Below are 13,252 nucleotides of genomic sequence, written 5' to 3' on the forward strand. Positions count from 1 at the left end.
ATGTCCCTTACAACCATTTTTTAGTGTCTTTTTCAGTGACCAGCTTTATGAACTGTCGAGCAGAACTGATTTGTATGCCGCAATGAAAAATCTGATCTTAAAGCTCTTTGAAAGTTTGGATTTTCAAATATTCTTTAACGCGACAGGTGATACTCGTTAAATATTTGTTTCAAACTTGTTGCGCGTCTTGATAGGTTATTGACCTAAAATATTCTTTAGTTTGTGTAGGGCGATTCAGTATGCTCTCGATCCAGGATCCTAGCTTCCAGAGGCGGCTATTTAGGGCGTCCAGGCGTCTGTGGACACCCTAAAATGATTATCTGGTGGCTGGTGCTTGAAAATAGAAATAGTAATAGTATTCAGAAATATCTAATCTCGTTATAAAGCTTTTTATTTTACTCAAACGTTTGAATGTAAGCGCAAGCATGATATTTGTGGAATCATGTTGTAGGGTGTCCAATCCTCGTTTGGACGACTCAGCCGCGCAGTTTTAGCACACAGTTAATCGTAAACAGCTACAAAGCTAAAGCACATCATCGCATCAACGTACTGTTAATTTATATATGATCAGGGTGTCCAGGACACCATGCAATTTGAACTATATGCTATCATACTGCGTGGCTGAGATCGTGCGTGCGTGTGGTGTCCTATTTCACTCATTTTATAACTTTCTGTTTTTGTTTTCTGTCGCCTGTTACACATTACATACAGGCCCTGTGTGTAACTGTAATGTGTAAAACATGTGGGCGTGTGTTAGTATATATGCATGCTAATTTCTAGCTTCAATGTAATATTTGAAATCTTGTCTTTTAAGTTAAAATAATTTAATTAATCAATTAACTTTCTGCTGTAGTATTGTATGCAGTCATTGGCGAATAGCCATTGGTAGTTGGGGGAGGGGGCCTGCCCCCAAGCCCCCTCATTCCGTCGATTTGACACCCGACACAACTGCCAGCCAGCTCCCATGAGCCGCCTCTGCTAGCTCCATAAATCCCTGCTGCTGATCCAGAGCCTTGTCTCTGTCTTCAGATATTAAAATTATTTCATCCGCAAAGTACATTCGGTGGTGTTCCTAAGCCCCACTCCTCTGCTTTTTCTACATTCACTGTCTAAAATCTTGACATACCATAGGCTACCAATATCTTGAAATTGTTGAACGCTTTCTCGAAATCTATAAATGTCAGAATAACTGACAAATTGTTACTGTTCATATCTTCTCTATTCTGATCTCCGTGTATCATGTTTCTGGTTTTAACCTGATCATTTTGTCCAAAGCCACCGCTTTTTTCTTTCTCCCATTAGAGGTCCTCCTTTTATTAGTTGTACTAGCAGGAACCTGTGTTTCTCTAAAGTGGTGTCAAGAAACATTAAGACATTAGACAATGTTATTTATTTAATTTGTGATTTTGACACCACTTGGGGGTCCATTTTTCAGGACCTAAATTATTTATTCATTGACCAATTTTGTATTTCTATATACTGACCAAAAGGCCATAAAAGCATTCGACACAGCCAAAAAAGTTTCAAAAGTATATCTCTCACGGTTTTGGCGGAAAGTCTTGTTAAAGTTGAAGTCGTGGTGTCAGTAAAATGGTAACAGATATATATATATTTACATGAAACTTTGTAGAATCGTTGTTCCCCTCCCGGATGGAGCACTCTTGAAACTGGATTTCTCCAAACAAACATCATTATATATATATATATGTACAGGGGGGGGGGGGGGGGGGCCAAAAGTCAGTACCCATACGTTGGGTCTTATACCACCTCCGTGTTTTATATTTGAGAGTTGTTGCTTTGCAGATGGCATACTGTACCTTACTTGTTCGAGGATTCCGTCACCAAAATTTGAAAATTCGATTTTTGGGGGCCACACCCAATCAACATTGAATTGCTTATACTGGTGTTTGTGAACATGTTAGAGACTCCGTTGTAACATATTGCAATAGGTCATTTAATCCGGAATATAATCTGAAAAGATGGTGTGAAACGGATTTAAAATGACGAAGTTATCAAGCAATTTGTTTATCTCGTTAGCAAAATTGATTGGGTACTCAATGATTACCCAATTACGACACCGTAATTGGGCTCTCTGCACGATTCCCATGATGCGGATCTAGCCTCAACCCAATCACCTGATCACACGTAATGAACAAACTCGTTATGCTTCATATCTCGGTCATCTGAGAAGCTAGAACTCTCATTTTATCAGGACAAACGTTATTTAAATCGCCAAACACCATTCAATAAAATTTGGCTCGATCCGACTATCCAAACTATCAAAATGAACACGAATATCTTTTCGATTTGACAAATTCCTCGAACCAGTGGTGGTAGTAAGTCATACTAGAAAGAATTATTTCAATTGGGCACTCAGTGACTGAGCTATTAAGGCCAACGTATGGGTACTGACTTTTGCCCCCCCCCCCGGCCCCCCCCTGTATATATACCTATATCGTCTTGCTTTATATATAGTAACATAGTAAGATGTAGCTGGTAAATGTTTCAGTTAATTTTATTACCTCGGTTCCTTTGTGATCCTTTAGCAAAACTTTCATTAAAATCATTTCATTCCATGGACATTTTTCCTTGGGAAAAAAATTAAGTACACAATATTTATTTTTTGCAATAAATATGTCTGATAAATCTGGGGAGTCGTAAAGTTTGACTGTATTACAAAACAATTGTGAATTGACTCAAAGATTAGTTGAAATGAGCAAAATAAAACGATTAAAAAAGTGTTCATATAAGCATTACACTGCAATAGGCTGATTTATTGCTCCATCATATTTTGCTACGATGAATGAAAATAATGAGATAAGAAAGGTAAAATGGTAATATTTTTCCCCAATAAACTTTAAGGAATCCAATTAGCTCCAGTTTCCATTTCACGTAATTTTTTAATCGCATCTTTTACTGTTGTTCATATTTCATTAAAATCATGATTTGTAGTTCATCTAGGTTTATTATAAAGAATGTTAGGACACGAAAAACATAATGTTCAATTTCATTCTTTTAATTCCTCAAATGTGATTAAGAAATTTGTTAAAAGGAGATAGTAGAAATAAGTTTTAAGTCAATTACAGGGACAGAGTTAAAACATTTGCGCTATTTTGCTGTTTAGAACCTGACTTTTGTAAGAATTTCAACCTTTATCAATTTGTGATGACAAAATTCGTTGAGATGCATCCTGATTGCTATAGTTTTCTCAGGATCAATTTAATTACACACGTAATTACATACAATTTAATTACATACGTAGTTGTTGTAACTACTGTACCAATTTAATTGCTTTATCCGATATCGTTTCGTACAGTAGGAAGAATACTTTAGAGACTTCTGTTGAACATCCCTCCTCCACGCAAAACATGTCTGATTTGTCGTACAACAAACTCAATGTAACGGATTCTTTGGAGGAACTGTCTGAACACATCAAAAAGGTTTTTAGTCTGTTTAAAGTTCTTTTTTAACATTTGTTATCATAAACGGTTGTCGGTTTAACATTAGAACCTTCAGTAGCATATTCTGATGTCTAACATTTTGGATTCAACACATTTCTGGTTCAACAAGTTTTAAAAGAAATGTTTAGTCACTTTACAAATACTGGTCTTCAGATGAATCTGCTGGTGACGGATGTAGACAAGTTGAACAAACGAGTTGGAACCGTCACTGATACAGAAGAGCTTTGGGTTAAACTAAGTGAAATCCATCACACGTTTCAGAGAAGAGTGTCCATTTGTCAGCGATCAGTGAGTTTACATGCTTATTAATTCAGATTTAATAATTGTTGTGCTAGATTTTGTAAACCCAGTAAAGGCCATATCATTCGCTCAACAGTGCAATTGCAGGTCGCAATAGTTTGTGCCCTTTATGATATGTTTAAAACTCACTCGTCAAATTTTTCTTCAGAAAAAATACTCAAAACCAGATTTTGATGCCCAACATAGCAACGTTTTAACCACGTGTTAACCACGTGCTAACCACGTGTTAACCACGTGCTAACCACGTGTTAACCACGTGTTAACCACGTGTTAACCACGTGTTAACCACGTGTTAACCACGTTTTAACCACGTGTTAACCACGTGTTAACCACGTGTTAACCACGTTTTAACCACGTGTTAACCACGTGTTAACCACGTGTTAACCACGTGCTAACCACGTGTTAACCACGTGTTAACCACGTGCTAACCACTCAGGTGAGCAGTATATCCTATGTGCGGGGGTTGTCCAAATATGAGGCAATACAGACCAGCAGATTCAAACAGGAGCTCAACGACGTCGTCTTACACTACACTAAGCTTCAGAAACAGGTTCGTTCGATATTGGATAACGGGAGCTATTTAGATACACACATATGAGATGTTCAGAAGAAGTGACGTTTCAGTAACATCACGTTTCCTTTTTATTATTTATTTCATCAATGATGTTATATAGTATTATATATCAATGTAGCTATGTTTAATATTACCTTGTCCTAATGAGCCATCATTTAAGTACAATTTGGTATGTGAATTGTGACATTATTATAAAATAGTTTATAAACCTCTCAGCTAGACCACCTGTATGTGGTACAGTGCATTTCTACAGAGATACGTCCTCACTTAAATGGTTTAATAGCAGTAACACAGCTGCCCACGTGGTGTCCACGTGTTACCCACGTGTTTCCCACGTGTTGCCCACGTGTTGCCTACGTGCGCCTTTTGTCACTTATTGCACAATAGTCCCAATAGTGTGCTTTACAGGCCCACCCTGCTCATTTTAATACATATTATTGTTGGACTACACAAATCATGGATCAAATCAGATAGAGTATTTAATTGCATTAAATTAACCTCGTGTACCATTGTGTGTTTGTCTGTGTGTGTGTGTGTGTACACTGTACTGTTGTGAAATAGCGATTGTATATTCTGTAGTATTACTTACAAACTGTTGGACAGTGTAACTACTTCTCATGAAATTTACAAGTAATATCTTTACACTGTACTGTAACTTACTAGTTCTAAATTTCTGAGTGTAGTCAAATGAAAATTCTTTTGTGTATTGTACCTATACAATACCATTGTGTATTATAGGTTGTACCTTGTGCGCACTAAAATACGATGTTTTGTAAAACGAAATGTATTGAACCTTGCTTGTGCTAGGCTAATAAATACAAAATTTGGTGACCTAAATATTGCACAGTATACACCTTGTCGTGTCTGTATCAACGTGCCTTGAACGTGTGTGATCAGTCTAATTCAATACCACATCCTATGTAATAAGAGAATGTCGCCATTAATTGTGGAATTCCTCGACTTCACCACAATCATCGTTATAGAGGATATTCTAGGTTCAGCCAGTAGCCAGTACCCATATTTCTTATATATAATCACCAGTAGTTCACCTCATAACTCAACCTCATAACTCACCCTCATAACTCACCCTCATAACTCACCCTCATAACTCACCCTCATAACTCACCCTCATAACTCACCCTCATAACTCACCCTCATAACTCACCCTCATAACTCACCCTTATAACTCACCCTCATAACTCACCCTCATAACTCAACCTCATAACTCACCCTCATAACTCACCCTCATAACTCACCCTCATAACTCACCCTCATAACTCACCCTCATAACTCACCCTCATAACTCACCCTCATAACTCACCCTTATAACTCACCCTCATAACTCACCCTCATAACTCACCCTCATAACTCACCCTCATAACTCACCCTCAAAACTCACCCTCATAACTCACCCTCATAACTCACCCTCAAAACTCACCCTCATAACTCACCCTCATAACTCACCCTCATAACTCACCCTCATAATTCACCCTCATAACGCACTCCCATTGACCCATTCCTAACCCTCTATTTTCTCCCAGATATCATCGCGGGAGCGAGGTGTAATAAAGCGGTCTCGCCACAACAGCGGCAGATCATTGCCCGACGAAGAGCCTCAAGCACAGCTCTCGGAATGTTGGCTGGACGGTCAGGAGATTCTCGAGCGGGAACAACATATCAAGAAAATCGAGGTTTTATGAGGCATTTTTAACTTGACTTTTAGGCGACGTGCATTTTAACAGCTTCATGTTTTTCATTTTTGATACTAACTTATGTTCTTATTTATTTACCTAATGAGTTTGGAATTGATGTTGTTTTGTTTCAGGATGATATGGTGACCGTAGCTGATATCATGAAACAAATTGGATACATGGTTCATGATCAAGGTACCTTTTTTACGATTCCTCTGGGCTAATGTTATCGTTATTGTATCATATTTCATTTCTAGAGCCAAGGGACAAATAAAGCTCCTTATCAGTGAAGTTCTGAATCAGGAATAAGAGATAAATGTCCGATAAAATATTCTGTTATCAGATAAACTTGCATTTCCTATAATATTTTGTAATACTTGCAGGGGCTGAGATAGATAATATAGAAGCTCACATAGCCGAGTCACATAGAACAGTAGATGAAGGAACCAGTCTCTTGGGTAAAGCTGAACGCTATCAGAAGACAAGAAGAAAAAGGCTTTGCTGTCTATCAGTCACTTTTATCATTATTCTCGTAACAATTATCATTACTGTTATTATTGTGCAGAAGACAAAGTGATCAAATTTGTATTACAATCTATGATGTATAATCTATGGTAAAGAGTTAGAATTTTGAGAGCATTTTTAGCAGAGTTTTTGAAAACTGCATTTTTGATGAGATTTATTTATTTCTATGTTGGTGCAATGTGGTTTAGATACGAAAGGTTGAGTGTTTATCATTGTTGTCTTTGCATGAAACGATTTCCGTTGTACCTCACACCGTAGATCGACTTCCTATGTTATACAATCGAGAACGCATGTGAAAGCAAACACACGAATTCCATACTATATGAATAATGTGTTGTAATTTTGACATTTTGAACATTTAATTTACATTCCAAACATTTATGTGATATTATATAGGAGATTTTGTGAAATTTTCTTGAACCGCCTAGCTGGATCTAGGCGACATTTTTATCGGTCTCGTTTCATTGATCTCACTCAAAACCATAAATTTCTTCTGAATGATACACAGTGTGCCTACTTCTAAAATTTCTTCATAAGGAAAGGTGCCGTTTTGATTACCAAGAATACACTCGATACTCGAGTAACCGGATTTTACGAGAATTCGTGTTTAGTACGCGGAAATTGAGAAGTGGCAAAATAACTAAAATGGAGCGCGCGAAAGCAAGAAAACTTATAACAGTAGCGCGTAATAAGCATGGTTTAATTGAACTATGCGCGTGATCTTGATCTGACATTCTTTTCCTAAGCTACCCGATCCCGGCCATTTAAACTATGCTGCTCGGCTTCACATGCACCCCTCCGCCGGCCCGACTATTACTTTATCGATGAGATGAATGGTCGGGCAGCGTCTGAAAAAGAAACCATGCTTAAATTCAAAATTTCTGTACAGTGACCAAATATTCAGTCAATACTAAGGATGGCATAATACACGATTGAGGTCCTAGCATACAGTTGTTGTGATGTAGTTTATTGGTCTCATGTGACGTCTTAGAGTTACCTTGTTGCATGGCAAAATCATACACAACTTCTTAGGGTCGAGTAGGATCTACAACCCACAAAACTGGAAACTTTAGGTTCTCGACATAAGGATCGTTACTGGGCTGCGCTCAGCCTATCATTCTGCCGCAGTTTATGAAAATTATAATAGCCTGGGGTCTCCAGGTAAAAGGTCTGTGATGAAAAATTCAACTGTGAGATTGGCTGCAACCTGTAGTATAGCTGTATATGTATCTATAAAACACCGCCCAATCAACTTCTGCGCGATGATTAATTAGCTAGCAGACTGATAAGCAAAACAAGATAATGAATATAGTAAAACCTCTCTACTGTCTGACATACTCTTGTACATTTCACTTGAGATAAAGTCCAGGGTGCATGTATCATTTTATGACTATTACTGGTTTCCCCAGCCACACGGAAATTAGAAAACTGTTTTGTTTTGTTAATTTCCTGAGCTTATCTTCATTATATTCTGTAGCCTATTTATAATTACATACATGTGACTTCTCTTATTCTGTACACAATTAAACAAGAGATTCTAATATAATCATAAAACATTAAACAAATAATCAAGGTATAAAACATTTCCACATTTTCACTTATATATTTTAGCTCCATCCCAGTACAGCTACAAATTAGTTATTAGCTTAATTATTATAATATTCACATTGTTTACGGCGTAAACTTTACGCCCAAAAAATTAACAGTCACTAAATTGGACCTTGGTATCTAGGCCATTCTTAACGGGTGATACTCGTAAAATATCTGTTCCATATATTGGACCGTCCTGGTAGGTTGTAAACCTACAAGGCCATTCCTTCTTCAGCCAGAAAAACAACAAACAGTCCTCAACCTCTCTACAAAATGAGTTCTCAAATTGGTGCTCCTAGTAACTATGATTAATGGAGTCACCAGAGCATTGAAGAGAGGCAGAGTAGAAGAAAACACTGCCAAAACAACGTGGTGACCATGAAAATGGTGACTAAAATACGGCCCTGACACATATATGGCGTAAAAAGAGGTCGCACTGTTACAAATCAAGAAAACAGCAGCTAAGAGGCACACAGTAGTGTTAACATAGGCCCAGTCAGTTATCAGAGGTCTATCCTCATCCTCAATACCAGACCTGCATACACGGGTAGTTTTCAGAACTTGCACAACCATACTGCCAGACACAACCAGGACTGGGATGATGTAAAAGATGGAGAGGAAGAGGACTTCCACAGATTTCCGAGGTAACCCATGTTCAGTTATCCAAGCGATGGTTTGTCCAGGGTAGTTAATCGCTGCAAATAACGCATCACGATTTTCTCCGAATCTCATCTTCAGAATCACACCCCAGCCTTTTCTGGAAATAACTGCACAGTCAAACTGAGTGACAGTAAGAAGAAACAACCCCCACATCGCCCCTAACACTTTAACAGCCACAATGTTGGTGAGCCTGAACGGATCAACTATCTTGATGGTCCTAATCACAGCTAACATTGCGTTTAAGAAAATAGCGGAAGTGTATCCAATTAGGGCTACAAACCTGTACAGGACATAGCAGAACGTCATGGTAGAATCAGAGGTAGCACTCTCTCCTCTAGTAAAATAAATGAGAGCTGCCATGTCAAAGACCAAGTGTCCCATAGCCGTTGTAACGTCAGATACTCCGATGAGAAAGAATAGAGCACATGTTACCTTCTGACAGTTCTTGTAGAAATAGGATATAACCAGACTGTTCCAGAAGAAGATCAGGACACTCAGAACAATGTTTATAGGGGCTATAACTTGGAAGGTGTTCTTGAACAGGTAGAAATACTCAGTAGAGTTAGCAGACGTTGTGTAGCACGGAGCTTTTTCCATGGTAGCCAAACTTTCCTTTTTGGTGATTTTGTTTTAGGAAATTGTGGGGAAAATGAAAGCAGATACAACACTTTAAAATAAAATTATCAACGAGAAATAAGTCGTCGCAGAATCCTATCACTGGACTGCGGACACCGACAAATAAAAATGTACACGATCTAGATAGCCGAATATCTAGTTATTTCTTTAGAAAAGGTAATTTTACTCAGCGCATAGTTTGGCCTCAAGAACTAAACATATACCTAGGTGTAGATTGATCATCGTGATCCAGGGGTGTAGGAATGGTTTTCTTCATGAGGGGGCCCAAATCTTAGAGTTTTTCAAATTTAGCATGCGCTTTGGCCACAGCCTGAATTTCAAAAACAGCAAAACGTCAGTGTCAACCATGCCTGTAGAAAGTTTTAAGTTTATGGCAGGATGGCCTAAGTGAAGGCTGCATCTTGTCCAAATTTTTTTGGCAGATGGATACTAAGTATGGCGAAATCGTTTTTGATGATTTTGCACGTGCAAAAGGCCTAGCTGAGCAATTTGGCAATAGAGATCATTTTCAAACACAGTTTCAAATGATATGATTTTAAATGCATATTAGGGCCTGCAAGCAGCTCTTGCGAAATAAGTGTAGTTCGAAAAAGGGATGCATATTGTATTCTCTCGAAAAAATTTCAGGAAATTTGCTTCCAGAACTGAAATCTAGCTTACAAATACAATTAACTTACATCATCTTTGCAGAATGTCCCACAATGTGCTGCAGCAAATCTACCGATTCACCAACAGAACTGTAAGATTAGGCAAAAAATATGGGAAAAACAAGGAATGTAAATTTAAACTACAAAGGGCAACTATCGTGCAGTTAGACTGCAGTTAGACAGGATAGGCCAAATGAGGCCAAAAAATTCCCTTTTCGCCCCTTGTTCAGATTTTATGTTACATACATGGCGAGATCTCCATCCAAAAGGATTAGTCTGCGTCGACTGCGTCATTACTTTGTATTATAAAACTTCGGCGGGTAACGTTTCTCCATCCCTTTCGGTCTGCAGCTAATCTTCTCATACAATCAATCGTGAGTCCATTACGATCCAATCTCTGCTCAGCATTCTCAATGAATACATCATTTAAGCTCTTCCTAGGCCTGCCTCTTGATCTCTTCCCATGCTTGGGTTTCCATTCAAGTAAATAGTTGGGCAACCGATCTTCAGGCATTCTACTGACATGTCCAAACCAACGCAGCCGTTTTGTTGTTATTATGTCAGCAAGGGCAGTTATTGATGCCCTTCTGAAAACATCCTCATTACTTACTCGATGGAACCACCTCACTCTCAGGATTCTTCTTAAGCAGTATTGATGGAAAGACTCCAATCTTCTTGTCTGCACTTGAGTCGTGTTCCATATCTCACATGGCCATGACATTTTCCGAGCAAGTGATGACAAATGAAGTAAGCAGAAATATCGGCAATGGATTACGGAGAATTTGGACAAAAAGAAAGTGACTGGTTATGAAACTGGAAAGATTTAAAAATGGTGTGTTATTTAAAGGTAAATCCCGTCTTTTAAAATGTTAGGTAAAAACTTATGTTATCTTGTGGATTTGTGACAGGTGACACTGTACTAAAGTCATTGAAACAATGGATCATGCGTCAAGAGGCACTGTAATCTAATTAAGTAATTTAACGTGAAGCATAATGGTCGTGAATTAAAATCTGCTTCGAATTACTGAAATTTATACTTTTTATCTACTCATGTGATATTATATTCGTCGTTAAAAGTAAACCCAAAACCAAAACTGTTTTGTTGTTAATATTTGCGGCCATAAGTCATGAGTAATAGTATAGTATTCGGTCATTTTATATTCAGTTGTAAATACCTTATCGGACTTTATTTGAACGGACATTATGTGAACGGACATAATGTTGAACGGACATTAAGATGAACGCTCGAAGTGGTTCAAAATCATTAAAAATCCGAATTTATCCATCTTTTTTTCAATTTTAACAGATAATTTTTAATTCAATTTTTCATACAGCAAGTAAGAAAAGCAGTTGTTAGGCATTAAAAATGTTAAATGCTGTGCAGATGAGGTATGAAGGTACGTCGGCCATATCCCTCGGAAGATATCCCGGTTTTCGAATTCTATATCATCAAGATGGTTGGTATGGTAGAAGGTATCGTCGTTGACATGAACCACCGAAGGTAGCTTATGTCAAGTGGGGTCTACTGCCTACAGATAAAGCTCAAGTTGTACTTCAGGCATTCTAGTATCTCTGGTAGAGCAGTTGATATCGCTCATTACCCGGTACAGCTACGAGTTGGATAAACAACCAGTTGTAAGAGATCTACAAGATGTAGAGGTAGATTAATAGTAACTAAACTGTAAATTAAGAAAGTGCAGAAGTGCCATAATATGATATTTAGAATATTTAAATTTTATAATAACTTGTTATTCATTGATTCAATGATATAGTTTAGTCCGATGATAGAACTTGAAATTAACTGAAATTTAAAAGTTGTCATATCCTAGACAGTAAGTGGAATAATTTTTGAAAATATCAACAGACTTTAATTTGGACGGACCTTAAACGGACGGACATTATTTGGACGGACATAGGTTCGATAAGGTATTAATAAGGAGGACAGTTATTTTGTATCCCTAGAAGAATGACAAATAAAAGTTTGTCCACTTAAATTGAGATGACCCTTCAGCAACTTATTTAGACATACATTTTATTTTGGGAACTGGATTCTGGAAGCGGAAGAGAAATGTTGAACGACAACATTGGACTTTTCGCTTATAGTTATATCTCGCCAGGGGAGCATTTTAACGCTATGCCATGTGATGTGATTCGGAATAAGCGTTCGACAATGTATCGATTTAGGTTGGATTCAACTGTCGGGAGCCCTTTTTAAAAATTTCAACGTTTGTTCGCTATTAGTATTATGTCCCTTTACTATTTTTCCTTCATTTAGACTCATCAGAAGTTGTTTAGCTGGCCGTTTATTTTTGTTCAAAATATTCTAATTCAATGTTATATTTATATTATATTATAAAAGGACAGGAATAAGAAACAGCCATGTGAATATTTTGAAGAAATTTGCACACCTTAGTCGGTAATATTATGAGGTAAATAGTAAAATACGCGCCAGCACAGCAGTACTGAAATACAGTAATAATATTATTATTAAATGATAAGTACAGAATAATGTAAAATTACATCAAAAATTGACGAATGGCGACTGGCGTACGTCACCATTGCGTTGGTATCCGTATAAATATATTTTATGCGTGCAGAGACTGAAACACTGTGCAGGCATTTAACGTGTATAACTAGATTCTACTGGTTTTTGTTGACGTACGCGTATTATATTTTGATCAAAACCCGAAATACGGTAGAGTGGACTGTGGCTAGCGCAGCGTCTCCTTCTCTCAAACAAAAAAGTAGTAAAGCAAAGAAGTAAAATGTATATAAATGGCACTTCCCAAATGAAACCGAGAACAAAATTGGTCGCTCGCATTTAACCATTCTTGCACGATATTTAAAATGTTGTTATTCGTCTTAGTACTAATAATTTCTTATTCAAATTCTAACAACCCAACAGGCAACAACTCAACAAGTTAATTATTTGCATTCGGACCACGACACAGCTAAATTTCATCATTCATTGAGTCGGCCTCACGAAAACCAAATGACGATTTTAATCTCCTAAATTTCAGCTGTTTATTTGAGAGATCTCCTGCATTTCGATGTTCTCTTGTGGAGTAGTTATTACAGTTAGAGAGCGGAAGCTCGCAGTAAGCTCAAGTATTCTAGTGTTAGTCCGGGATAGTACCACCATAACTTTTGCTTTGAAAATATCGTTGT

General features: G+C 37.6%; 1 protein-coding gene across 1 annotated transcript; it reads left to right on the top strand.

Moving 5' to 3' along the window:
• The first annotated feature begins 3,320 nt into the window (after positions 1 to 3,320).
• Positions 3,321 to 7,000, top strand: LOC134811414 (syntaxin-12-like). The gene is made up of 6 exons (XM_063818210.1): positions 3,321 to 3,440; positions 3,615 to 3,749; positions 4,198 to 4,311; positions 5,877 to 6,026; positions 6,161 to 6,221; positions 6,410 to 7,000. The coding sequence occupies exons 1-6, from the start codon at positions 3,369 to 3,371 to the stop codon at positions 6,601 to 6,603; spliced, it is 726 nt and encodes a 241-aa protein (XP_063674280.1). The 5' UTR covers positions 3,321 to 3,368; the 3' UTR covers positions 6,604 to 7,000.
• The last annotated feature ends 6,252 nt before the right edge of the window (positions 7,001 to 13,252 follow it).

Source organism: Bolinopsis microptera, chromosome 2 (assembly GCF_026151205.1).
Source record: "Bolinopsis microptera isolate Bmic1 chromosome 2, MBARI_Bmic_1.0, whole genome shotgun sequence".
NCBI classification, from domain to species: Eukaryota; Metazoa; Ctenophora; class Tentaculata; order Lobata; family Bolinopsidae; genus Bolinopsis; species Bolinopsis microptera.